Consider the following 27,034-nt stretch of genomic DNA (forward strand, 5'->3'; position numbering starts at 1 on the left):
CTCAGGGCCTGTAGTCCCTTCTGGGGTGGGAGGCGGGGCTGGTCTGCCTGAGCCCTGAGAGTGGCTCCATGGGTGACCCCAGCGGTCCCCGCTCCCTTCTGGAGCCTGATGTGGCCAAGCCTGCGGGCAGAGGATGCCCAGGCGTTGGCAGCTCTCTCCTCTCGCCAGGAAGGGAGCTGGCTGGACGGCAGGGAGCAAGGCCTGAGACCGCACAAACCCGCCTGTCTCCAGATGGACACCCCACAAGCCCACCCGGGGGGGAAGTGGGCTGGCCCAGCAGACAGGACTCCCAGCTCCCAGGTCCCACTCACCCCCGGGCATCTCCAGGGAGACAGACAGACCACACGGGCAGCACCAGGAATTGACAACATTTCATTAGAAACCAGCCCCTCACTGTGACTCGCTGGGACGTCAGCCACCCTCCCAGCTGGGCTGTGCCCAAATCGCTCTGCAAGCAGGACAGCCTCCGGGGGGCTGGCCCCCCTCTGCTGGCCAGGGGCCGCCACCTGGGGCTCTGCATGCTGCCCTGACCCGCCTTGCTGGTCCCAAGGCCACTCACTGGCCTGGGGCCCCCCCGGGGGGCGGCTGGACACCCCCGCGGGGCTGGCTGGAGGTCCCCCAGGGGGCGGCCGGAGGTCCCGGGGCCGGCGCGCAGGCTCACATCACGGCCTCCATGTGCAGGATCCTCAGGGCCTCGGAGATCTGGGCGCTGGTGTCCACCTGGCCGTACATGCCCACCAGGAAGGCCCGGTGCAGCAGCACGGCCGCGTGCTCTGCGGGGCAGGCCAGGCTCTGTCAGCCGCGCTCGGGGTGGAGCCTCTGGCCTCCTCCCGGGAGCCTGGACCTGGGGACCCGGCGGCTCCAGCCGGACTCACCTTGGCAGAGGAGCGTGTACTCCGGGAGGTTCCTGAGCGCCGTCTGCACCACCTCGAAGTCGCGGCTGCCCAGGCAGTACATGAACGTGGGCAGGAAGTCGGCTGCGATGCTGCAAGACCCACGTGCTCGGGTGGGCACCTCCGCCCCAGGCTGAGGCCCAGGCGCCGCCCTAGAGTCCCATGCTGGGCCCCAGAGCTGGGCGAGCGGGAAGCCTGGCCCAGGCCCTGTGTGGCCCCGGGCGGCAGGTGACACGGACTCACCTGGGGTTGTTCTGGATGGAGCGCAGGGCCAGGCTGAAGGCCAGGTTGCGGCAGGACTCCTCGGCTGAGCTCATGAGCCGCTGCAGGCTGGTCTGTGGGGGGGCGGGGGTGTCAGCAGGGCGAGCAGGGCAGACAGGGCTGGCAGGGCACCCGTCAGGCTCGGGCTGGGCAGACAGGGCTGGCAGGGCACCCCGCTCCCCAAGCCCTGCGACCTCAGGACCCACGAAGCACGTAGAGCTCAGGCCCAGAGGGGAGGGGCGGGCTGCCTGGGTCTCGCGCTTGACGGTGAGCAGGGGCCGGGGCTCCGAGGGGGCCCCGTGGCCAAAGCCCCGTGCGGAGGGCCGTGCAAGGCGCCTGCGGGAAGCAGGGTGCAGGAGGGCTTCCCTCTCCCACGCCCACCTCGCGTCGCCTCCCAGTCCCGCGGGCCGCAGCGGCTCCTCACCGAGAAGAAGCCCAGGATCTCGGGCCTCCGCCGCGACGTCTCGTCCACGTCGCTCAGCACCTCCAGCAGATCTGGCGCGGGCGGGGGGGCACGTGAGGGCTGGGCTGAGCCGTGGCTGCGGCGACCCTGTCCCTCTCACGCCCCGGAGGCAGGAGAGCTCGAGTCTGGGGACAGAGCGTGCTGCCCCCCACCACACCCGCCAGGCAGGGACCCGGGCCTCGCCTCGGCAGAGGGGCCCTGGGTCCCCTGGTGCAGCATGGCGCCAGGCCTGCTGGAACCTTCCAAACCATCCTTAGCGCCTGCTCAGCCCCAGCCATCTCCTTGGCACCTCAGGACTGAAAGCACAGGGAGTCCTGCTGCTCCCCGCTCCCCCTCCACTGGGCCAGGGACCCCAGAACGGGGGTGCCTGTGGACTGGGAAGCTCTCAGAGGCCAGTGCTCCCCGAGCCCCTTCTCCAGTGGCTCTGCATTCGTGCCACGTGCCCTGATGCCTGTCCCCAGCCTCCCGCAAAGCTGCCGAGACAGCACCCTGCCCCTCCCCCCAGGTGGCCACATGGGCCCTTGACACCCCTGCAGGACACCAGGAGCTGTCAGCCAGCTCGCTGCCAGGTCTCTCTTCCTAAGTGCCCCGGGGACCCCAGGGGCTCCCCAGCACAGGCCCCAGCCTGCTTCTCCCTCCAACCCGCCGGCGGGAGCCCTGTGTCTCCCGGAAGCGCCTGCAGGAGCCAGGACAGCCAGGGCCGCCGTGCAACCCCGGCCCCCGAACTCACCCTCGACCGTCTGGCCCCGGGAAAGCCTCTTTGTGTAGGGGGCCATCTCGGCCGCCGTCAGCGGGGTGAAGAGGGAGACGCTGACCAGAGGCAGGGAGCCAGCCGAGCTGTCGTCTGCAGGACAGGAAGCCAGTGCCGCCAGGCCGGCAGAAAGGGCCTGAGAGGAGGCGTCGGGGGAGCAGCCCGCACACACCCAGAGCCAAGGCTGCAGGGTCCGTCGGCTTAAGCGAGGGGCTCGCTTGCCGAGCAGCACCTGGATCCCAGACCCTCCAAAATGCGGCTCCACCGGGCCGAGCACAGTGCCAGGGCCGGGGACACGGGTGATCCACCGACAGTGACAGGGACACCATGAGGCTGCTGGGCGCTGTCAGGAAGACCCTTGCCCCGAGCGCGGCACTGCCGCTTCTCCTTCCAGCACTCCCCCGCGTCCCCGTGCGCATGGCTGGCCACCTGGCCACCTACCCGCCCTGCCCTGGCACACGGCAGGTGCTCAGCAAAGGCACAACCGACTCGGTAAAACTGGGTCTGTGAGGGGCGGCAATAGACCCAGGTCCCCGCATCCCCCAAGTGCTTGCGGGACACGCTCTGCTGCGGGTCCCGGGTCACCATCGGGGCATGAGGGTTCCAGGATGGGGACGGGAGCCAAGGATGCAAACAGAGGGACATGGCTGGTTCCCCCCATTCCCAGGGACGCCCAGGACCGTCTGCCCTGCAGCCCCTTCCCTTCCCGGCAGAAGCCCCGGCTGCTCACCGTCGCCACCCTCGTCTGGGCCTCGGTCGGCCCTGCCGGCCCTGCTGGGAAGGCTCAGCCCTGCCAGGAGCGACTTGAGCATCACCAGGTCGCTGCTGTCAAAGGACAGGTCACTAGGGAGACAAGGCTCTCCGTGAGAACCATGCCGCAGGTGGGCAAGACACAGCTGGGCCAGGAGGCAGGGAGCCAGGTCGGGACACCCCGGCGCAGCCCGGGCTTCCAGCACCAGATGCCGCGACCGAGCCACCCCTACTGCCAGCGGCCTCCGTGCCGCGGGCAGCACCCTGCCCGCCGCTCACACCCCCGTGGCCCTTCCCACAGCCCCTCGCTGGTGGGACCCTCGCTGGAGACGGCTGGGGCCAGACGCGCCCACTCACTGGAGCACGTCCGAGTGCTTCTGCAGGAAGGCGACGGCCGCCGGCGGGTTGCAGGTGATGTACTTGTGGGTGAAGTGCACGAACTTGCTGATGAAGGGCGCCAGGTGGCGCGAGGACTTCCTGTAGTTCTGCAAGGGGACGCCGCGCGAGGAGACCTTTCAGCGTCCCGCGTGCCCGAGACGGAGCCCCTCTGTCCCTGCCCTGCCCGCGTGGCCTCTCCTGGAGCCTCACGGCACACACCTGACACCGGAGACACGCCCCCCTCTGCTGGGCAGCACGTCAAGGTGCCAAGGGGACACAAGCGGCCTCGCCCTGCGCGAAACCTGACCCTGCCCTTGATGCGGCCAGAGGCCCCGCTCTCCTGCAGGGTCCCAGGAGCCCCGGGAAGCCCCGTCGGCCCGCCCTCAGCAGCCTCGGGTGGACGGCATGTTGGAAGCCCGTCCTGGGTGGAGAGCGGGCCTGCCGGAGCAGCAGGAGCAGAAGGGGCCGAGCTGAACCGCGAGCCGTTTCGGAGTGGGGGCAGCCAGTGAGGGGGCGCGGGGGGAGGACGAGGGCAGGGAGCCCAGGGGCAGAGGGCGGGCGAGACCCACCAGGAGCAGGCGGATGAAGGAGAGCAGGCAGTCCCACAGCGCCCCCTGGTGCTCGCTCTGGAACACCTGCGGCTGCAGCAGCTCCAGGACGCCCAGCACGTGCAGGAAGAAGGTCAGGTGGTTCTGCTGCCGGAACTCCTGGAAGTTGAGGTGCGTGCGGCCGTGGAGGAGGGCGGCGACCATGGGCAGGTGCCTGGGGGGCGAGAGCGCTTGGTGGTCCCCTGTGCCAGCCCCTCCACCCAGAGAGCCACACCTCGGCCCCGGAGATGCCCCTGAGACGCGGCAGTGGGACTGCTGCCTCTGTGCCCCCTGGTTCTGGGCCACTGACCCGATTCACCACCCCCCCCGCCCCGCCCAGGCCCAGGCCCAGCACAGCGGCCCCCACTCCGGGGCGGGGTTCCGCGCGTGCCTGCGCCAGCCCGGAGCTGCAGAGCCTGTTCCCCAGGGTCCACCCGGAGCACAGGCCCCCTCGGGGCTGGGGCAGGAGGGGCACATGACTGCCAGCGGTGGTACCTGAGCAGCAGGAGGGGGTGGGCCACAGCCAGCTTCCGACAGGCCATGTTGGCGTCGGCCACCCTGTTCTCGGACGCCCGGGAGTCACTGGTGTCCGCGAGGAGGGTGATGAAGCGGTGAATGAGGCCGTCCAGCTGAGAGGGACGGGGCGGTCAGCGCTGGGGCTGCCCACAGCCTCCACACCCCCCCACTGAGTGTTCTACCCACCGCTGCAGGGACCAGGCAGGTTCCCTAAACCCCAAGGCCCTGGCCTGGTCCCCAAGGGCCCACGAGGTGACCCAGAAAAACGTGTTCCCCAAGGGTCAGTTCTCTGCCACCTCAACGCACGGGGCGTGCAATCTTGCCCTCCACCCGGAGCGAGGGCCCCAGGGCCAGGGCCAAAACGACCTCGTGTGGGAAAGGCCACGTTTTTACACACACATCCCCTCAGCTGCGCCCAACACGTAACACGTAAAAACAGCAGAAAACACAGCTGGAAAAACACCAACTTCCCTCCCTGTCCCAAGAAGCAGGGCAGGCAGGAGACGGGTCCCAGGCCAAGCCCAGGAAGTTGGGCCAGGGGGCCGCAGGCCGTGCCCCACGCCCGCGTCACCAAGGAAACGTGAAGGCAAACGCTGCGGGACCCGCGTACGGAGGCCCCGCACGGGGGAGCAGAGCAGCGGGCAATGGGCAGCCCGAGGATCCGTACGGAGGGTCTGAGAGAACCACGAGCCCACTGGGGCCTGGGGTGGACCCCAGGGATGCGGCCTTCGGCTGTGGGTGGTCTCAGGGCGGGACACAGTCACTCCCGCCAGCAGCCTGTTGTAGCCGAAGGTCCCTCGTCAGGAAGCAAGGGGGTCCAAGCAGACACGCTCGCCTCTGCTCCAGGCCTGGGGCCTTCTCGGAGGAGGAGACCATTTCCAGACCTTCCACGAGGTCAGACAGGCGGGGCAGGCGGGGCAGCAGCCTCGGCACTTGGCCCTGCCATCAGGTCTCCCCAGGCTCTTTCCTTTGAAGTCTGAGAAAGGGCTTGCCCGCACCTCCCAGTTTGCGTTCTGCCTCCGAGGAAAGGACAGAAGCGACCCCAAAAGCCCACACCAGGCCTCACCTTACAAACGCTGCTGCCAGCGGCCCCCTCACTGTGCAGCAGGACCTCGGGCACAGGCACGCGGAGCTCTGGCCGCTGCAGGTAGAGCTGCACTAGCAGGTCTCGGCAGCGTTTGCCCAACGCACTGCAAGAGACCAGGTTCGGGCTGCAGCTCTGCCTGAACCGCTGCTCGTCTTGAGGGCAAGGGGACAGGGCGGGGCTCCAGAGCCCGCGGGTGGGCACCCTCACCTGTCGCCCCGCTGCTGGATGCAGCTGGTCAGGTGCGCCGTCACCTTCCTGATGCTCTCGTCATCACTGCGGCAGCAGCTGAGCAGCAGGGGCAGCCGGGCCTGGAGGAGGCTGCAGGCGCCGGTGTCCCCGTCCTGGCTCCTGGTCTCCGCCTCAGCCAGGATCAGCTCCACCAGGCCAATGAGCTCTGGGGCCTGGACCCGCAGCACCAGCTCCTCCCGCCGCTTCTGCAACCAGGTGCCCGCCGGTCAGCCCCGGGGAAGGATGGGCTCAAGCAAATGTCACCCCACCCTGCGGGGAGGGTGCACCCCAAAACCTGCCTGAGGGGTGCGCTGGTCCCTTCCCTGCCAGATCCGGGGCACGTGGATGCAGGCCCAGAGGAAGTCCAGGGAGGCCGAGGGGTCCAACCTGGGAGGAAACGAGGAGCCTGGCTGAGCCGAGCAAGGTGGAGACAAGGCGAGACCGGCCGGCTGAGGGCCCCGGCGGCCGAAGGAGGGCATGGGCCGTCCTTCCAGCCCCTCCGGGCATCCTGTCGGCAAAACATCACTGGCCCTGTGTCACCCCCTCCTCCAGCCCCCGGCCCCTGCAGCCACACAGAGGGCCTCTGGCGCCCCTGTGGCCGAGTATGGACCACAGCGCACGGCCAAAAGCCATTCACACCAGCTGAGGACACCAGACCCAACCACCCGGCCTGCTGATCAGCCACAGCAGGGACACTGGGGCCAGGCCAGAGAGTCCCCAGGTCCTGAGAAAGCTCGGGGGGGAGGGTGCCACAGGACCAGATGCCCCCAGGGCACCGAATGCTGCTGTCTGAACCCAGCTGCCCAGAGGTGACACCCCGAGGCCCACACAGCCCACAGCCAGGCTGAAGGCGGAGACCGGCCAGGGACGGGGTGGATGGTGGGGGCGGGTGGGGGGCTGACCTCTGCTCCCGGCTCTTGCCCAGCAGGACACGGATGCACTGATGCAGCGTGGACCAGTTGGACTGGTGCGTGAGGAGGGCCAGGAGGTAGGGTCGGAAAGACGGCACCTGGAGGCCAGGGTGGCCTTTGCCCTGGGGAGGGAGAAGCTGGGATGGTCCCCGCCAGGCAGACGACAGCCTGCTTGAGCCAGCGCCCAGCAGGGGAGTCTCTCCGAGGCAGACCCGGGGCTCCACCGATTCGAGTGTGCTCGGCTGAGCCGGCTCCTCAGAGGCGGGCGGACACACGAGCCGGGCGCAGGCGTGCTTGGCTGGGCAGGTGTGTGACCGTGGTCTCAGAAGCGCAGACCCCCCAGGTCACGGAGAGAAGACCCCTCTTGGGACCCGACCAGCATTCCCTCCTGTCTCCGGGGACGGACGAGCCGGAGCGCCCCCGCCCCCGCTGCAGAGCCCCTGGGCCCACTGACAACCGACCCCAGCCCACACCGCCCCCCGCAGAGACCCGATCTGCCGAGTTTGGTGACCAGCTCCGCAGAAATGCGGGGCGTGTCAGGCCTAGGATTCCTCTGGAAGCCACAGAAAGGGACAGCCCGCCCCCAGGGGCCAGGGGCCGCGGCTCGGAGCGGCACGGCACCGCACAGCCCACCTTGCTCCGGGAGAACAGCAGCCTCTGCTGCAGGTCGGGGCAGCTGCTGACCACCTCGGGGTCCAGCATCTCCAGCCAGTCCACAAGGAGCCCCGAGCAGGCTCCCAGCCGCACGGCTTCCGGGCTGAAGGGAAGGTAGGGTGGGCTCAGACACGGCCGGCCAGGCTCGCCGTGGGCTGGCCACCGCCCCGCCAGCTCACCTGCAGCTGTCGGCGTCCTGCTTCCCCGCGGCCGGGGGCTCCTCCTCCTCCTGCAGCAGGAGGGCGCTCACCACGGCGACGGGCCCCGAGGCGGGGAAGGCGGAGGGTGAAGAGAAGAGCGCAGCCAGCAGCTCCTCCAGGTGAGGCGACCTCGCCTGGACCAGACCACGGAGGACTGTCGGCAGATGGGTGTCCTGTGTCTTCACCCCAAGACAGACCCCCCTTCCCCCCGTGGCCAAGGCCCACCCTGGAGGCACCCGGGGGAGGGAGGCCAGTGGGCGGCCAGGCTGGGGGCTTGGCCCCAGTACCTTTGCTGACGAGTTCTGGCTCCACGTCACACCCCTCCCCAGACCGGAGGGTGGCGACGACGGCACGGATGGTGGAGCTGACCACTTCCGGGTCCCCACGGAATGACAGGGACTCCGCCAGGTGTAAGAACCCACTCCGCACTGCAGGGGACACCATGTGACCCGCGGGGCTCCTGGCGGCCCGACCCTGCCCTGTCTGGGCCCCAGCGGGCAACTCCCCTCAGTCCCCACCCTCATTCTCTGCCCCCCAGGAGCCGCCAACCCCACAACCCTGACCCCCAAACGGCCGGGCCCACCCCAGTGACACCACCCCAGACCCCTCTCTGAATGTGGCCGTGGGCCCCCGACACAAAGGCAGAGAGCCGGGGGCCCCGAGCGGCCGCTGCCGCCTCCCCGGCCTCACCGTCACTGATCCGGCGTCGAGCTGAGTACTGGGCGGCGAACAGCTTGAGCTGGGCCTGCAGGGGCCCGGCCTCCACGGCGGGGCTGTCCAGCCACTGCAGGATCTGCATGAGCACTTTGAGGAAGAGCGACGAGAAGCCGGTGTCCTGCGGCACGCAGCGCTGGGGACAGGGCAGCGCAGGCTCAGCGGGGCACAGCCGTCCCCCCGCCCCTCACAGGGGTCTTCCCGACCCCACGGCCCACGGGGGCCTGCCCGCAGCTCGAGCTCACGTGGCTCGGGGAAGAGACTCAGCAGACCCGTGCACATGCAGGCGTGAGGCACAGAATGCAAACGGGGGCGGACGAGGGGCAGCCCCCCCGCCCCCCCGGCCCGTTCACTGGAGTCTCAGTGACGGAGGCGGGACCTGCGCCCAGGTCCACAGCCAAAGCTTCTTCCCTTCCTTCAGGAGTGAGACCGAGGCCACAGGGCGGGGCAGGACCCCGTCGGTGAGGGCCCGGGCCTCGGGGGAGCAGGACTGGAAGCAGAGCCCGTGTCAGGGACCTGGACGGCCTCCTGGGGCGAGGGCGGTGCGGGGCCCACCTGGTACTGGCAGAGCTGGCGCATCAGAGGGCAGGCGAGGAAGTGGTGCCGGTGCATGGACATGACCAGGGCGCCACCGTGCGGGGAGCTGAGCAGGGTGGCGATGGCCTGCAGGAGGCGCACGGCGATGCCCGTCACCTCGGGGCTCCCCTGGCGGACTCGCGCCAGCTCCTGGCCCAGGGCCTGCTGCAGCGCGAGGGCCACAGGCCGGGCGCTGGAGCCCTGCCACCGCGGGCCAGGGCTCAGCGGGAAGATCTGGAGCAGAAGGAGGGCAGTGGTCAGGCTGGCGGCAAAAGGTGGGGACCCTCCGCCTGCTCGGCCGGGCCCTGCTTGCCCCAGGCCCCCACCCTGGTCCTGCTGGGAGCCCATGTCCAGCTCCTGCAAGACTCTCCAGGGAGCAGGGGGAGTTGCTGGGGACGTGGGGCGGGGGATGGCGGGAGACCCTGCTTTGGGGGTGAGAGCACAGGCAGGCCTCAAAGTCTATAAATTCTTCAGGTTTTGGCCGCTGCCCTGATGACCCAGGGCACCGGCCTCAAGACCGGGAGGACCGCGCTGCCGCCTGGGAGAGCGTGTGCATCTGTGCACGTGTGAGAATGCCGCGTGCGCGCAGACGTGACGGCGCGAACACAGAGCACGGATGCTCTGCAGCGAGTGCTACCACAAAGGGGTGAGCTCCCGCGTGCCCAGAGAACCAGGCCGTGGGCTCCAGGGTGAACCCCCCTGGGCGGGCAGAGGGGCTGGAGGGGGGGGAACGTCCACTACCTGCAGCAACATGCCGGCCAAGTCGTCCTCGGGGCCGAGCGCCCGCACCTGAGTCACCGCCCGGGTCCTGCCCTGGCCTGGCGGCGGCTCAGGGCTGCTTTTGGGCTTTGGCACCTCGGTGCTGTCTGCAGGGAGAGAGCAGTGGTGTCGGCTGAAAGCCTTCAGCAGCTTTGCGGAGAACACGCCAACCAAGACTGGTCTCGCCTGGGGGCCCACAACCCAGGAAGGGACCGAGGGGCCTCGCCTTGGGGCCCCCAGCCTCAGAGGCCTGCAGGAGCCCAGGGGCGGGCGGGGACCAGGGGGTGGGTACCTCTCCGGGCGGGCAGGGAGGCTGTGAGCAGGGAGTGGAAGGTCTGGCCTCCGGACGCCCCACGCTCGTGCTGAACCTCCACCAAGTGAGCCATGTAATCTGCAGAGCAGCGGCCGGGGGTGAGCATGGCCCCCAGCGAGGGGGCAGCCCTCCCCCAGAAACCCCAGGCCCGAGGTCCTCCCGCAGGGGATCGGGGAGCACCCTGGCCCCGCAGCGCCCCCCCCGCCAAGCGCTCGGCGAGGCCCCCACGGCTCACTCTTGTCCATGATGTTCTGTTCCAGGGTCTGGGGGTCGTGGGCCACGGCCTGGTCCAGGTACTGCAGGAGCTTGCTCATGCTGGACACAGGGATGCCGAAGGACTGCACGAACAGCAGCAGCTGCTGGGGCTCCAGGTCCTGTAGGGCTGAGGGGGGTTCCTGTTCAGCCACTGCTGCAGGCCGACCCTGGCAGGACCCAGGCCCACAGAGCCTGGTGGGGCAGGGGTGGCTCGGCTGGCCCTCACCCTGTGTGCTGAGGCTGAAGGCTAGCTCTCCGAGCGAGTGCTCACTGTGCTTCCCAAGCCGATGCCCCCCAACCCACCCCCGCTCCACCCCCAGAACTGGCTCCAAACACCCCCCCCGACCCCCACCCCCGGCAAATTCCCGGCCACGTGGTCCTCGTCCTCCTCCAGCACTGCTTTCGCACCGGGGCCCCGCACCTGAACCCCAACAACAGGACCTCGCAGGAGGAGTCAGCAGTGAATGACAGAAGCCCCGGACACCCCTAGAGGCCTCGAGCTGTCCTCTCATCAGCAGTGGCTGAAACGTGCCCGCGGGCCCTACCAGCGTCCACCAGGCGTGGGACCTCGGAGCGGATCATGCGCAGCTTCAGCCAGTCGGGCAGCAGCAGCGCCTCCTCCGACGTGTCCACCAGGAAGGCCGTGGGCAGCGGCTTCTTCTCCGGGAACCAGATGTCCAGCAGAGCCCGGAACTCGCCATCACCAGCTTCGGGAAAGACGGTGTCAGCACCAAGGCCAGCTCGGCGAGGCCTCCCCAGACCTCCACCTGAGGCGCCTTGAGCCGCACTCACGGATGAAGGCCAAGGTTTGGGTTTTTTTGTCTGTTGTGCTTTTAGGGCCACACCCTTAGCGTACGGAGGTTCCAGGCGAGGGGTCTAACCGGAGCTGCAGCTGCCAGCCTGCAGGCACCACAGCCACGGCGACGCCAGATCCCTGACCCACTGAGCGAGGCCAGAGATGGGAACCACGTCCTCGTGGTTCCCAGACGGCTTTGTTTCCACTGCGCCCCGACAGAACCTCCCCAGGACAAGACTTTATAAATGGGAACCGGGCTGAATGTGTCCCACGTCTCAGGGGCTTCACGCAGTGAACAGATCCTTGCTGTTGCTGCTCTGTCCCGTCCAGCGAGAAGACGGAGGTGCAGAGATGCTGGCCTCCCTGAGCTTGGCTGAGCCCGCTCCCCACAACACCCAGGCTCCTCACAAGCCCAAGAAGCCGAAAGGCCCGACCAGCACAGGGTCAGCCTCCCCTGGACACGAGTCAAGGGTGGAGCAGTCCACCGCGGTCAGCCATAAGGGAAAAGACGACCCCCAGGCTGCAGACACAGCCCAGGCGGGGTCCCCCTGTCCCCTCAACTAGGCAGCTCCATGCGGACACCTCCACCTCCAGACACCTAGAGTCCCGGCGGCTGGGCCGACAGGAGCAGGAGCAGGCACAGGAGGCCTCGGGTGCCGCCCCGGGCATCCCACCATGATGCGCAGCGTGTGGACCCGGGCAGCAGGGAGTCTGCGGGTCTGAGGGTGCTGCGTCTCCCCCCAGGGGCGTCCACCTCCCGGCCCCGACGGCCGCCGGCCACTCACCGCGGGGCGGCCCCAGCGTCAGGAGGATGACCATGGCGTGCACCACCAGGATGTGCATGGTGGCCGTCTCCCCGCTGCTCCACCGCAGGAACACCTGGTCCTGTGACTCCGACTGGAGGAGAGGAAGGGGCGGTGAGGGGCCGAGGTGGCACTGCGCTGCGGGCGGGGCGGGCCGTGGGCGGGGCCGGGCCATGGGCGGGGCGGGGCTGTGGGCGTGGCCGGGCCGTGGGCGGGGCCCGCCGTACCCAGCTGTAGACCTCCTCGCCCTCCTTGCTGGTGCGCATGCGCTGCACGTAGCGGGAGAAGATGGAGAGCAGCGCCAGCAGCACGGCGTCCGACTCGGGGCTGCGGGAGCGCTTGGAGAAGAGGTGGGACATGACGGTGGAGCGCTCCACGATGAGCCGGGCCACGTCCTGGGGGCGGGAGGGGGGCACGGCATCAGGGCGCCCGTCCAGCAGCCCCCGCGCCTCGGCCCGCCGGGCACCGGCCCACGCCCGCGCCGGCCAGCACACGGTGCGCGGGCTGGAGGCCAGGGCCCCGGAGGCGCGCAGGCGGGAGAAGAGCAAGAAGGCATGGGCTCCCCGGTGGGGGCCGGCCGCACACGGGCAGGGAGTTCTCCAGACCCACAGGGCAAGGCCGTGTGCAGGCAGCCAGACACCGCGTTTAATTGAAACCTGCAGCAGTGATGCGGGCCGGGCTGCACCCTGGCCCAGGCCCCGAGAGACGGGAAGGCCCACGGACCTGTCCTCTGCCCGTTCCCGTTCCCTCCACTCATTCCTCCCACAGAGCCCAGGGCCCTGACGGCGAGGGCAGGACGCCGACCGAGGAAGAGCAGGACAGGGGAGAAAACGGGTGTGCGGGCTCGCGGCACCTCCCAGCAGCGAGCGGACAGGAACCCCTGGTAGCAGACTGCCAGGCGGGTCAAACCCTGCCTCCCACCGCCAGCGCCCTCCACCCTGCTCTGGACGGGCAGCTCGGGTGTGGCCTGCGCCCTCACCAGGGCCAGGTCGCTGTGCTGGCCCTGCTCCTCCGCGGGCGTGTGCTGGGACAGGTACACCAGGTAGGCGCTGATGGTCTGCGGGTCGGTCTCCATGTGGATGGCCTGGGGGGCGGGGGGGCCGTGAGCCAGAGTCAAGGCAGGGTCCCCACTGCCCCCGCCCGCCCCGCCACCCGGCGCCCCCACCTGCTGCAGAGCCAGGGCGGTGCTGGTCTTGACGCTGTCGAACAGAGGCAGCCGGGGCAGGTCCCGCAGCAGCCACTGGTAGCCCTGCAGCGTGTCCGAGTCGCCCGAGTCCTCCTCCAGCGGGGGGTCCTTGTCCTCCCCGTCCCGCAGGCTGCCCTCTGAGAGCACCAAGGACAGGCCCTGCGAGCAGACAGGCGCTGGGCCAGGCCCTCAGCCAGGGGCCCGCCTCCTCCCGCATGGCCCGGGGAGGGCCCGCCCGGCGTTGCCACGAGCCCAGAGCAGAAGCAGCCCAAGCCAGCTTCCCTGCAGAACTGTCACCAGCACCTCGGAGATGCGGCAGGACAGCTCCCAAGTCACCCTCAGGGAGTCCCCGTCACCGCCCAGGGAAGGGCCCACAGGGGAAAGGACTCTGGTTCCTGTGGGTTCTACTGGGTCCCCTCCATGACTGAAGATCCGCCAGAGTAACAGGGAGGAAGCCTCTCCAACACAACAGAGAGGACCACGGCGGGGGCAGCCAGCCAGGCCCGGGCTCACCTTCATGGCCAGCACCCTGGAGGCCACCTGGGAGGAGCCGAGGCGCCGCAGGAAGTAGTCCAGCACCTCACACGTGGTCTGCTCGTCGGCCCTGGGGCCCAGCAGCAGGTCCTGCAGGCGGCCCAGCAGCTGCCGCTGCTTCTGCTGCCTCTGCAGGAACAGGCGACCTCAGGCGGGCCTCAGGGCTGGGGCGGGGGGAAGGGGCATCGACCTGCCCTCCGCAGGGACAGACGACCTGAGGCCGGCTGCCGGGCCCGCGGGAGTGGGGTGGGGTGGGGGGCGGGGGAGGCACCGACCTGCCGCTTCTTGGCCTTCTGCTCCTTGCTCTCGCCCTCCTCCTCCTCCTCCGCAGAGGCGGGCTCGTCGGCAGCATCGTGCAGCAGGAACTCGCACAGGCACTGCACGGGCAGCACGTCCAGGGAGCCCTCGCTGGACTGCACCAGGTCGGCCAGCCAGGGCATGGACTGCGACGAGGCCTGCACAGGGCGGCGTCGCACGGCTCTCTCCGGTTCGACCTGCCACGGCCCCTCCCGACCCACCTGCCTGCCACCTGTGGGGCCCTCCCGTGGCAGCCCTGTGTCCCACGTGCGCACCCCGCCAGCGCCCCTCTGCCCCAGCCGCTGCGGACTCGCCTGCCTCTGGATGATGTTGAGAAGGAAGTCCGGGTTGCGGCTCCGGCACAGCAGGTGCCCGAGACGGAGGGACTGGTTGAGGCTTTTCACCTGATCCAGGATGTGGGGGGGAGGCCTCCGGGGGGGCCCTCTGAAAGTCCCAGACGACACGAGTGTCTGAGTCACAAGGGCAGTACCCCCAGGGATGGCAGTGGGGGAGGGAGGGTGGAGGGCGGGGGGACCCCTGTGAGGACTGCAGCCCTCCCCCTAGGCCGGCCCAAGGCTCTCAGTGTCACCTGAGCCCTGGCGCAGGGAGAACCAGGACAGCGGTGGCCTTGGCCTGGGGCTGCTGCTCCACACCGCCCCCTCCGTGCCCAGCCCAGGCCCGGCGCGCAGCTCCGCGCAGTGCAGTGCGTACTTGGGGTCCAGGCTGGTGAGCTGCGACAGGAGGAGGCTGCTGCTCTCGGTGATGGTCTGCTTGGTGGACGCGGCCGCCAGGTGCCCCTCGAAGGCCAGGATCTCCTGCTTCTCCCGCTGGGAGATCTGCAGCTCCCGACTCATCATCTCCGCCCGGGTCTCCTCGTCCGTCAGGGTGCACGGCGGGTACGAGTAATTGCTGGGGCCGAGCAGGGAGCGTCTCAGCAGACAGCACCCGAGTGGAGGCATCAGAGCTCGCGCGCTGGCCCACGCCCGGCTTGAGCCGTCAGGCCACAGGAGGGACCCTGGGGTCGTGGGCCATGGGGTCGAGGCCAGACCTCTGGGAAGCAGCTGGGCATCCCGCAGAGCCCGCACCTGGCCATCAGGAGCCTGGACCCAGAACGGTATGCCCAGCGTGCCCTCCTGGGGATGTTGCCAGCAAGCAGGTGGTCCAGGGCACACTGGGAGCCTCATCCAGTCCACACTGGCAACTCCTGTCCAGGGGACATTGGGAGCTCCCCACCCAGGGCACGCTGGGTGCTCGCAGACCGACTCGAGGCTTTCTGGGACACGAGCGGCCAGAAAGCTCCCACATGTTCCGAAAGCCACCCAGCTTCCTGGGATGGCCACGAGGCTGCCCGCAGATGCGCGAGGCGGTGGCCGTCTGCAGCCTCTGGCCGCAGGCACCCAGTCCTCCCACGCTGAAGCCGATTGCACGTGTGTGGTCACATGCCGGTTCACATTACAACTCCTCGGGCTCTGCCCTTGGCCACCGCACTGTGGGGCGACCCGCGTTGTCCCTCTGAGAAGCGCAGACGGCCCGCACCCGCCCCGTCCTGGCATCTGGCACGGCTGTGCACACAGGCCCCCACGACTGCTGTCTGCGCTCCTGAGGAGCAGGTGCGGCAGGCCTGGCGCCTGGCGCCCACCCCGGCCAGAGGCGGTCCCTGCTGCTGGGCCCAGGCCGCGTTCCCACCCGCCTGGCCGTGTCGCCATCCCGTCACCCCGCCTCTGGCTCCGGGACCCTCTGCTCTAGCCCTCCTACGTCACACCGTTGTCAGCCCGACCGTCCCCACGCCCGTGGTGGCCTGAGCGTGGCGGAGGATGGCCTGGGCCCCGCAGCCCCCGGCGCCGCCTCATCCCCTCCCTGCCCCGCGCGGCGAGGGGGCGGCACAGCAGGAGGGAGAGGCCGCGGCCGCGGCGGCCACTCACTTGGTCATCACCATCTCCATGAGCATCTTCAGCGTCGGGTACTCCTCCCAGGCGGCCAGGCCTAGGGCGCAAGGGGACAGCAGGTGGCAGCGGGGAGCCCCGGCCCGAGGCCCGTGCCCTGCCAGCTCACCACCCAGTCCCAGCCCGGCGCTGCTCCGGTCCTCCCAGCCCGCTGCCCCTAAGGCGGCAAGGGGACCGCGCCGGCCACAGGGGCTCACCGATGTTCTCCGGGTTGAAGGCAGCGACCACCAGCAGGAGGGGCCAGGCCTTCCAGTAGAGAGTGGAGATGGCCAGGTTCGGAGGCTGGTACCTGAAACGCGAGGGGTCGAGCGCTCGGCCTCGGCGCACAAGCCCACGATGGGACGGGTCAGGGCCAGGGCAGCAACGGCTCAGATCCGCGTGTGGGCCTCAGTCACCCCCCTCTGCGGCCTGTGCCCCCAGGAGGGCACGGCGACCACCACACTCACTCCGCGGCCGGGCGCCCAGCCCTGCGCTCTGGGCATGTGCCCCCCGCTGAGCCCGCCCCCGCCTGTGAGCCAGCAACAGGGCAAGGTAACACGTGTCCAGTGGGGTTCGTCATCGTCGCCAGAAAGCCCAACACCGCGGTACCTGCCGCACGGGGCTGTGCCAACGCGCAGAAACCACACGCCAGGCAACCCTGGCTACCACTGGAGGCCGTTCAGAGGATGAGAGAGAAAGGGCTACGAAGCTGAAACAGACCTGAGCTACCGACGCTGCACCAAGCCCATCTTCAGACTCGGTGTGACCCCACCATGACCCCAGCAGCCTTGCCGTGGACACGGACAAGCTGACCCTAAAATTCACATGGAAACGCGAGGACCCAGAAGAGCCAAAACAATCTGGACAAAGGACAAAGCTAGGGACTCACACGTCCCCATTTCAACACGCAGCCCAGGTCCCAGGAACACAGAGGCGCTGGGGTGAGGACGGGCGCAGAGCGACGGAGCACAACGGAGGATCAGAAAAGAACGCCCACACGTGAGGGCAACTCGTCACCCAGGACAGTGGTGCCGGAACCACCTGGACCCGCCCGTGAAAGAGAGTGAGGTCAGACCCACGCCCCACACCCAAGTTAGCTCCAAACGGGTGCCAGGCCGAAACATCAACAGCTAAAACCATGCACGTCTCGGGAGAGGGACCCCTCGGGGCTCAGTGCGTTAAGGACCCGGCAGTGTCACGGGCGTGGCGCAGGTTCCTCTGCTGGCCTAGGACGTCCACAGGCCGTGAGCACAGCCAAAAGCCCTTGGAAGAAAACAGGACGCCACCTCTGGGAGCTCACATGAGGCGACGGTGTCTTAACCGCGACACAAAAAACCGAGAACCTAAAACACAGGAAGCCAGACCCGCGCGAGATGGAAAGCGACTGTGTCTCCAAGGGCGCTCTTGAGGGGCCGTGGGCAGACTGCAGCCGGGACGAGGGCCTGTACCCGGGGTCCAGAAACGACCCCTCAAAGCAACTTAAGGGACCCGAACCGGCTTTTCTCCAAAGACACGCACGTGGCCCTCAAACACCTGAAAAGATGCTCGACGTCACCAGTGATCAGAGAAACGGAAATCAGCCACAAGGAGACGCCACTTGGGTGTGGTGAGGACGCGGAGAACCGGGACCTGGGCTGCGTAGGAAACGGTGCAGCTGCGGGGGAGGCCTGGCAGCTCCCTAGAAGGTCACACGCGTGACCCTGCAACCACACGCCTGGTATCCTCCTCGCCGGAGAACTGAAAACACGTCTGCAAACACCTCACCACAAAGCTCCCAGCAGCACGCGTCACAACAGCCAAGGGTTAAGACAGCCCAAGCGTCACCCACCAGGGCCGGGGCGCGGCCGCACGACCACGGCTCTGGGCCACAGGGAGGAAGGAAGACAGCACAAGAGGAGCGGCCTGGAACCCGAGTTGTGAGACACGTCACACGAGACCACGGGTCTTCTGACGCTACTTGCACAAAGCATCCGGAGAAGTCGCCCTCCAGGGACAGAGCCGACCAGCGGGCTCTGCGTGCTGCGTGCATGTGGCTGCGGGCAGGGCGGGGGGCAGGAGCCAACGGGAATGGGTTTCTTTAGGGGGACAGTGTTCTGAAATTAGACCGCAGAGGTCATGGATGGAACCGAGGACGCGCAGGTGACGCTGAGCCGCACGCTCGGAGCGAGCGAAGCGGTCAAGGACACACAGCACGAGCTCCCCGTCACCAGGAAACACGGCGTCCCGTACGCCCAGGGGACACGTGCCTCTCAGGGACCAGGAGTCCAGGAAGGAGAATGAGGGAGCGGAGCCGGGCCAGGTGCCGCCACCCGGCGGAGGGGCCGAGGCGGGAGAGGGAGCCCGCGCGGGCGGGGCCGCGCCCGCTTACCCGGGGGGCAGCTGGATGTTCTCGGGGTGGTGGTAGGTGCAGAGGTTGAGGATGGCGTTGATGAGCTGGATCCGCTCCACCTTCAGCACTTCCACATCTGCACCTCGAGAGCCACACAGGTTCGCTGGGCGGACGCCAAGGCCCGGACTCGGGCCCGGGGCACCAGCGAGCGAGGAGGCGCGGCAGGTGCGGGGGACGCCACAGGCACGAGCAGCAGACGGGATGCAAGGACACGCAGGCAGCGTGAGCGGGGCGGGTGAAGACGCCGCCGAGCCAGCCTGGGGAAGCCGGGGCTGGTGCCCACCGCATGGCCCCCGAGGAGGGGAGCAGCGCGGCCAGGCTCGGGGAGTCAGGGCCTTGGGAACACATGGTCCACAGCGGGCACGTGGATCCGGCCAGCCGCCCTGAGGGATCAGCTCCGGGCCACCAGCAGCAGGACACGTGCGTCCTAGAAGGGACTGCCCTTAAGGAGGTGCAGGCAGAAGCCCCTGCTGTGGCTCCCTGAGGAGGAACGGGCACGAGGCCCAGAGAAAGTACAGGATGGCACAGGCACCAGGTCCCTGCCCTGTGCCCAGCGCCCGCAATGCCAGCAGGAGGAGGGGAGGGGCCCAGGGGCCGAGGTCATCACCCCAGGTGGCGGGTGACCCGAGACCCTCACCGTCCGCCTGCACGGCTGCAGCCCGCTTCACCAGGTGGTCGGCCAGCTCCATGGCGTCGGCGGGGCCGAGCGGGAGCTCCCGGGACAGCCCGATGACCAGGATTCGCATCAGCGTGTCCTCCAGGATGGGCACTTCCGAGCAGAGGCGGAGGAAGAAGCTGCGGGCACAGCACCAGGCTGGGCTCGCGGAGGCGCTACCTCGCAGGCGGCCGCCCGCCTCTCCCGCGGTCACTGGGGCCGAGGCCTGCATGAACCAGCCTCCGCCGCCCACGGGCTCCCAGGCCAGCCTCGCCCGCAGCCCGCCAAACCGTGCCGTGAATGGAGAGAGTGATGACCGGGCGCTGGAGCCCTGGGCAGGGAAGGGAGTGACCTGGGAGGGGCACGGGAGCAGGGGGCTGAGCCTGGGCACCGGCCAAGGGAGGCAAGACGCGTGCAGTTGCCTGGGGCCGGGAAAGGCTGTGAGCGGGGAGCCTGGGCGGGAGGAGGTGCCTGCAGACTCTGGCCCCCGTGGGGACAGCACCCAGGGTTTGCTGGGCAGAGAGGGACGGGACACCAAGACCAGATGGAGCCGTCGGGCCTGGGCTTGGTGGTCTCCCCGCACGCACCCACCCCACCCCACCCGGGGCGGCTGGCCTGCTCACTTGCGGTCACTCTCGGGCGGCCAGTTGTCCCACTTGTAGTAGGTCTCGGGCTGCTCCGTAAAGAGTACCTTGTGGAGGCTGTGGGGGGTGGGGGACATCGCGTCGGGGGGGTGCCCGGCCCCCCCCACAGCGAAAGCCACATTCACAGAGCGACTGCCTGACTCCTAAGCTGCGCAAGCCCACAGCACCCCTGGGGGGCCTCCAGCCGCCCCAATGTGGCTTGAAGGCTGGCAGGTGACGGCGCCCCCATGGGGGCCCCCACCTCCAGGCAGACAGGACCCCAGCTCCGCCGTCAGAGGAGGCTCTGCCTAAGGCCCTGGCGGCACACTGGACACAGGAGATGGCTGCTGCCCACTGCCCTGCAGCTCGAGAGGCTGGCGCCAGCTGGTGACCAGACACAACCCATCAGCCCGGGAGCGGCTGCCGTCTCCCCAGAGCCGGGAGCGGGGCGACGCCGCCCTACCAGTGCACGTAGTCCTTGGGGGCGAGTTTGCTGATGGAGGGGACCACTGTGTGGAGCCACCAGACGGCGTCCCGCTGGATCGCCGCAATCTGGTTCTGGAAGGAACGCAGCACCTCGAGGTCTGAGAGGGAACAGGATAACAGGGTCACCGCACCCCGTCCAGCAGTCCAGCAGCTGGAGGGTCTAGCTCAAGGCCGCGCGCAGAGAGGGAGGGCGGGGCAGTGCGAGTGACCGACAGGGCCGCCGCCGCCGCTGGAATAAGCTGATCACCCTCAGGGCCGGGCCGCACAGGGAACCGAACCCTCCCACTCCAAACTTCCAGCCCAGCACTTCAAGGGCCTCCGCAGCCAGGCCTTCCCCAGAACAGGCTGCCTAGACTCGTCTCCCCTCTTCCCCCGCCCGCCCTCGCCCCAAGGGCCACGAGCTCCAAGCAGCAGACGGCCAAGCCGGCCCCGGCCTTGGTGTTCTCGGCCCCGGTGCGCACAACGGCAACGGCGGCTGCCGGGAGCCGGCTCGTCTCCAGGAGCTGTGGTGGGGGCAGCCCTTCCCGCGCGGGCCTGTCCTTACTTTTCTTCTCCCCTTTATCCCAGGCGATGCCAGCCTCCTTCACCTGGGCCGTGATGCCCAGCATCATGGACACAGCCAGCACGTCTGTGATGTGCACCACAAAGCGTTCCTGCAAGCAGAGCCCGGCTCAGCGGGTCGCGGCCGGCGGGGCCTGGACCGCGAGGCCGCAGCTGGGACAGGAGGAGCCGCAAGGGAGGAGGACTCAGGACCAAGAGCTGGGCGGCAGCAAGGCCAGGTCGGGCCACAGCAACGGAGCAGGACACAGCCCCCTGCCCGGGAAGAGGAGCGGCACGGGGCCGTCTGTAACCCGCCCCGGGGCCAGGCTGGATCCTCCACCTCCGGCCCCACCCCCTCCTCTCTCATCCCACATCCTACCACCTACCCCGAGCAGACCTCCCGGCCCCTGTGCCCCCACGGGCGACAGCCCTGTCCCCACCTCCACACCCCACCCAGAAGTCACCAATGCCCACGGGCAGCAGGCAGCCGCTCAGACCTCACAGGATGGCGCCTCTGCTGCCTCTGGGACGGGCCCCTGTGCACGTGGGGTGCCCGTCACAGCCGAGCGCCCTGCAATGGGCACGGGAGGCACCAGCAGGTGCGACCAGAGGGGAAGGAAGGCCGCGGGCCCGCGGGGACGGGGAGGCGCGCACCTTGAACTCCATGTCCACGTACTGGGGCTCCTTGCGCTCCTGCATGAGCCCGAGGCAGAAGGCCTGGAAGTTGATCTCGTGCTTGGTCTGCTTGATGATCTCGCGCAGCAGGGCCCGCGAGGCCCGCAAGTAGTCGTCCTTGTTGGTCAGCAGGTCCTGGAACACCATGGCCAGGAACTGGGGCAGAGAGAGACCAAGCCGGGAGCTGCCGGGCCCGCCCGCTGGAGCCCTGCCGCTGCCCCCAGCCTCTGTCCACACTGGCCCCGCAGGAGGCCTGCCCAGGGCCTCCCAGGTCCAGGCCCCACCAGCTCCCGCAGCACAACCAGACGTGTGAGCACAGGGCTCCGTGGACCTGCTCCCTGACGGGGGAGGGAAGCTGTCCTCTCCCTTGGCCAGGCGCTCTGGCAGCAGAAGCTTCCTCAACCCCTGGCATCTGGCTCGTGGGCAGCTGGTCCCGGTTTAAGGGGACCACAGCTGAGAAGCCCTGGCCGGGGACAGGGGACGCCGAAATCCCTGGCACCCAAGCTGGCCACGCCCGCCTGGAACCGACCGGATGTCCCTTCTCGCCCGTCCAGCCGTCTAGGGCCTCCTGGCACACAGCCCGGCACCGTCAGCCCACCCGTCCAAACCCAGCGCGGCGGCGGGGCGGCAGCGGGGCGGGCCCACCTTGGGCGCCAGCTCGGAGCTGTGCTGCAGCACCGTGTACAGCAGCTGCATGTTGTTGGGGTTCCGCGCGTTGGACAGCTCGTTGAAGATCACGAACTTGATGGCGGTGCCCAGGTTGTCCTTGTGCGCGTTCAGCAGCTCCCTGGACACGAGCGGGGCAGAGACGCTGGAGCGGCCCCCCTTCCACCGCCGCCCCGGCCCCGCCCCACCACCCACCCGGCCCCGCCCCTCCCCGAGCCCGCCCCACCACCCACCGGCCCCGCCCACGCCCGGAGCCCCGCCCACGCCCGGAGCCCCGCCCACGCCGGCCACACCTGACACAGAGCATGTAGTGGTTGAGCAGGACCTTGGGCTTGAGGCGGATCTTGATCAGGTGGGAGATGACGTCCGTGTCCTCGGCGCCGTGCGTGTTGCAGTTCACGCACACGGACATCAGCAGGTCCTGCGCCGGCCTGGTCAGCTGCGGGGCGGCCGGGCGGGACCGTCAACCTCGCGGCCCGGCCGACGGGCGGGGACCCGTGCGCGCGGGGCGCGGCGCCCTCACCTTGGGGTTCTGCAGCCACATCTCCAGCTTCTGCACGGCCATGAGCCGCACCTCCTTGTAGCCGCAGGTGGCCGTGAGGAGCCGCAGCAGGTTCCGCGACACGTTGTCGATGGGCTGGCGCCGGGTGAGCTGGTCCCGCAGCATGTCCAGGACGTACTCCTCCACGCTCTCCGCCAGCTCATCGTACCTAGGCCAGAGGGGGGAAGGCAGGCAGGCAGGAAGGCAGGCTCGCCTCGGGGCCCCGCGGGCCGCGCCGGGGGACCGCGCGGGCACCTACCTGGGCATGAGCTGGCCCTCCTGCTCGGGGCTGAGCTTCTCCTCGGCGATCAGCAGCTCCGCCTGGCTGTCCTCCTCCTCGGTGAGCGAGGGGTGCGGGCTGTTCCCTGCAGGTGGAGGGCCGTGTGGACGCCCGCTCCCCGGGCGCCGTGGAGGGAGAAGACCGCCCGCCCGGCCGCTGGGAAGCCCCGCCCCGCCGGCCCGCCGCCCCTCACCGGCGCTGAGGTCGCCTCCGCCGCGGCCCGCCTCCCCCTGCAGGAGCATGCTCTTGGGCGGCGTCTTGGTGTTGAAGGCCGTCTGGATGTTGTCCACGAAGGTCTTGCAGTGCAGGCTGTCCACCCAGACCCGCTCCCCCAGGGAGTCCTCGATGTACACCTGCGAGGACAGGACAGACGCCTGCACCTCCGGGCCTCGCCGGCCACGCCCCTCGCCCTCCGTCCCCCAGACGGCGGCGCTGGCCCCGCGGCTCCCCGAGGCCGACCCACCTTGACGAAGATCTCGGGCCAGTTCTCGTCCTCCTCGTACGCGGCCATGAGGAGGCTGCAGGCCAGCACGGACACCAGGCTGTTGCCCTTGGCCTTGAAGCTGATGGAGGCGTCCCGCCGCAGGAGGCTGCACAGAGCCTGCGGGAGACGGGGTGAGGCACACGGGGCAGAGGCCGCCCGGGGCCGGCTCGCTGGGCGCCCTCCCAGCCCTCACCTCGATGACGCCCTCGGTGGCGAAGATGTTGGGCTTGATCTTGGCCAGGTACATGAGGCTCAGGTACAGGGTGCTGTCCGGCTTGGCCCGCGTGACCTTCAGCTGCTTCACGGCCCCGCACAGCACCCCCTCCAGCCGGTCGTCGTTGCCCTCCAGCTCGGCCGCCTCGATCTCCTCCAGCAGCACCGCGGGCGGGACTGGCCGGAAGCAGGAGCCCCGTCAGAGCGGGCGGCCCCGGGACACCCGGGCGGGCCCTCAGAACCCAGCCAGCGAGGGGCGCAAGGCCGAGCCGCAGCCGGCCCGACCCGCAGGACGCGCCAACCCACACGCCGCCACAGCCTCTCGCCGCACCCCACGTGGCTACCGCGGGGCCCCCTGGTCTTGAAACACACCCGTTTTTCTATGAATGGGTCATTTTTTCTAGGTTGTCAAGTTAACGGGCATGCTGCCACGCACAGCTCCCTTCTCTTTTCACCCGTGGCTGCTCCTCCGGCCTCTCCCGGGCTCTGCCTCGCAGAGGCTGTCCTGCCGTCTCTGCAGAGAACCCCCACCCCGGGCTCTGGCCCTCTTCCCGGGCCACGGGCCTCTGCCCTGCCCTTCCCACTCTGCTCTTCCACCGACTTAATCGGCCACGGCCCTGCTTCTCTGCCGGGACCGCAGCTCGGGGCCTCCCCGCCCTGCTCCTCTGCGCGTCCCTCTCAGCCAGGCTTCGGCTCTGTCGCGCGTCTGGCTCGCACTGCATCTGTTACTGTTCACGTCCACACTTCCTCGCTGCCCTCGGGACTCCTCCTCTGACCCAAGACCTTGTCAGGATTGGGTTTTAGACATCCGAACAGCGGTTGAAAAGGGAACGGGAGTTCCCGCCATGGCGCAGTGGTTAAGGAATCAGACTAGGAACCATGAGGTGGCGGGTTTGATCCCTGGCCTCGCTCAGTGGGTTAAGGATCCGGCGTTACCGTGAGCTGTGGTGTAGGTCGCAGACGCGGCTCGGATCCCGCGTTGCCTTGGCTCTGGCGTAGGCCGGCGGCTACAGCTCCGATTCGACCCCTAGCCTGGGAACCTCCATATGCCGTGGGAGCGGCCCTAGAAAAGGCAAAAAAAAAAAAAAAAAAAAGAGAAGGGAGCCTGTCAGAGGGAGGGGACAGACCAGCAAGGGAACAGAGGCGCGAACCTGTTCCCACAGGAGAGGCGCTGGCCGTCCACCAGAGTGCGTCACCCTGGCACCAGCTCCTCCCCTAGAACGGGGCCAGCCGTCCACCCCCAATTCCGGAAGCCCTGGCGTGACCCGTCCACTGCACTGGTAAGAACTGACAGGTGGAGTTCCCGTAGTGGCTCAGTGATTAATGAACCTGACTAGGAACCATGAGGTTGCAGGTTCGCTCCCTGGCTTCGCTCAGTGGATTAAGGATCCAGCGTTGCCGTGAGCTGTGGTGCAGGTGGCAGACGTGGCTGGAATCTGGCACTGCTGTGGCTGTGGCCAGCAGCTGCACCCCTAGCCTGGGAACCGCCACGTGCCGTGAGTGCGGCCCTACAAAGAAGAAAAAAATAAGAACTGATAGGGGCCAAGAGGGCCACTGGGTGCCTGCGGTCAGCGCTGCTCCCGCTACGTGGCGGCAGCTCACTCGGGCCCCAGACCTACCTGTGCCCTCCTGCCGTGAGTCACGTGAGCACATCCCCTGAAGCACATGTGGGGGGAAGGCACCCAGATGAGATGCTTTGAAAAACAAACTCACAGATGATGCTTCTCTCCTCTTCTCCACTAAGCTAGGCCACGCCCACGATGCCAGGCGGGGCAGTGGCCTGTGCGAACGCCGGGGGCCCTGGGGCGGGTGGGCTACCTCCTCTGCGCACGTCTAAGGGCTGACCTTACCTTCGATGGGGACCACAGATGGTTCCTTAATCGAGGGAGAGATAGCGCGTTTCTCCGCCACTGCAGCCTCAGCCAGGCGGCCCAGGGCACTCAGAGGGGGTGTGGAGGAGAGCTTGGGGCGTTTGGTGAGGCCAGTCAGGGACGAGGCACCGGCCAGAGCAGCCGCAGCATCCCGCTTGCGCTCCGAGGGCAGGCCAGAAGGCGCAGGCTTCAGCAGGGTGGATGCCGTCTTTGACTCACTGGCCTGACCCTTCGAGCCCAGAGCAATGAAGTCCCCTGGGGGAGGGTGCCCTGCGGAGAAAAGACACGGAGCCACGTGCTCCTTCACACAGCGGCCGAGGGGGCAAGGGTGCTGGAGACCCACTCCGGCCTCCCGCTACTTCAGAGACGAAACGAGGATCGGGGGAGGCCAGGAACAGGTCAGCCAGCCAGTCCACAGCAGAGCGGGGACTGCATCGCCGCCAGTCACAGAGCTCGCCACAGGCCCGGCGGTCTCTGGCTCACAAGGGCCAGTGCCCGAGGCCTCCGCCGGCTTCGGAAACGGGCGTGATCACGCTCACTTCCAGGTGAGGACGACCAGGCACGGGGAGTTAAGTAACAGGGCCAAGGCCACACAGCTGGGGAGGGGCACAGCAGGCCCCGAGGCCAGCCTGCCTTCAGCCACCACGCCGGTGCCGCCGCTTCCCCCGACCGGGACTCCCGGGCTGCTGTCTACGCCTCAGACGCACCGTCGGACGAGAAGCCTCGTTCTGAAGGCAGTCGCGGCTGTCCCAACCCAATCCCCCGGCCCCCGCCGGGACTCCAGAGCCCCAGCGAGGCCCGGCCCAAGGGCTCCTCTTCGAACCCCACTCCTGGACACCGCGCTCGCCTCGGAGCAACGAAGCCGCAACCCGACCCAGGAGCCGGGCTGAAGCCCCGATGCCGCACGCCGCCGGGAGAGGCCCGCGCACCTGAAGGCTTGGCCGCAGCGCTGGGCCTACGGACGGTGGTGGGCTTGGCCCGGTTCATTCTGTCCCCGACCCCTCGCCGCTCCTCACTACCGACGCCTCAGCGGGGAGAGGACCAGCGCCACTCAGGCGTCCGTCGCTCGCCCATTCATTCGGATCCGCCGTCGGGCGCTGGGGCCCCGGGTGAATGGCCCGCCCCGCCGCGCGCAGCGACTCCCGAAGCGGCCGCGCGACCCCGCCTCGGACCCGGGCAGGGTTTGCGTCGCCGGCAGCCGCGCCACACCAACTCTGGCTCAGCGCATCGGTCCCCAACCGCCGCCACAGCCGCTCCGGAACCGGAACTGCCCTCAGAGCCCCACTTCCGGAACACCCGGAAGCAAAACAGCGCGGCGGGGGGGGCGGGGGAGCGCGGCGAGGCCAGAGGGTCCGCGGCCCCTGAGCGGTGCCTGCAGCGCCCTCAGGCGGCGGGAGGTCGGCAGGGCCTCGGAGCCGCCGGTCTCTACCTGGCGAGGTGGGCCGGGTCACCCGCTCCTGCAGGTGAGGCTGACCTTACTTAGTGATGTGCCCAAGGACACAGCTAGGAAGGGTGGCCTCGGATCCTAACCCATACGTGCTGGGCCTTCAGAGGCCTCTTCCTTTTGTGGGTCAAAGGGCAGAGCCTGGGTCCCCATGGTGGGGTCCAGGAGGGAGCTCAGCACTGGGAGTGGGCAGAGCACACAGAAGGGCAAGAGGGACCGGGCATCCCCAGGCCGGCCCAAGTGTGGGGCCAGGTGTCATCAGAGCAGGACTGAGAGCATCAGCCTCAGTGTGCTGGCCGGCACAGTGGGTCCCTGTGACATGTACCAGGTCTG

The 27,034-nt window shown here is 69.0% G+C and overlaps 1 protein-coding gene across 2 annotated transcripts; it reads right to left on the minus strand.

Moving 5' to 3' along the window:
• On the minus strand, positions 354–26,535 carry INTS1 (integrator complex subunit 1). Of its 2 annotated transcripts, none has more exons than XM_003124260.5 (47): positions 26,187–26,535; positions 25,237–25,527; positions 23,367–23,563; positions 23,153–23,290; positions 22,883–23,042; positions 22,669–22,774; positions 22,392–22,578; positions 22,162–22,307; positions 21,848–21,989; positions 21,182–21,358; positions 20,532–20,640; positions 19,965–20,085; positions 19,502–19,579; positions 18,861–19,018; positions 18,203–18,299; positions 16,053–16,144; positions 15,835–15,895; positions 14,624–14,821; positions 14,227–14,356; positions 13,891–14,070; positions 13,595–13,744; positions 13,061–13,240; positions 12,875–12,979; positions 12,123–12,290; positions 11,878–11,989; positions 10,842–11,003; positions 10,277–10,423; positions 10,021–10,119; positions 9,711–9,835; positions 8,949–9,203; positions 8,370–8,529; positions 7,967–8,107; positions 7,659–7,833; positions 7,459–7,582; positions 6,817–6,947; positions 6,214–6,301; positions 5,894–6,120; positions 5,666–5,789; positions 4,579–4,712; positions 4,066–4,258; positions 3,476–3,603; positions 3,099–3,211; positions 2,348–2,461; positions 1,579–1,649; positions 1,137–1,228; positions 876–985; positions 354–773 (listed from the first exon to the last, which is right to left on the minus strand). In XM_003124260.5, exons 1-47 carry the CDS (start codon positions 26,242–26,244, stop codon positions 658–660), a joined length of 6,570 nt encoding a protein of 2,189 aa, XP_003124308.3. In that variant the 5' UTR covers positions 26,245–26,535; the 3' UTR covers positions 354–657. The 2 variants fall into 2 exon arrangements, with proteins under 2 accessions (XP_003124308.3, XP_013843143.2); XM_013987689.2 differs by having other exon boundaries at positions 22,392–22,584.

This window comes from Sus scrofa, chromosome 3 (genome assembly GCF_000003025.6).
Source record: "Sus scrofa isolate TJ Tabasco breed Duroc chromosome 3, Sscrofa11.1, whole genome shotgun sequence".
Classification (NCBI taxonomy): domain Eukaryota; kingdom Metazoa; phylum Chordata; class Mammalia; order Artiodactyla; family Suidae; genus Sus; species Sus scrofa.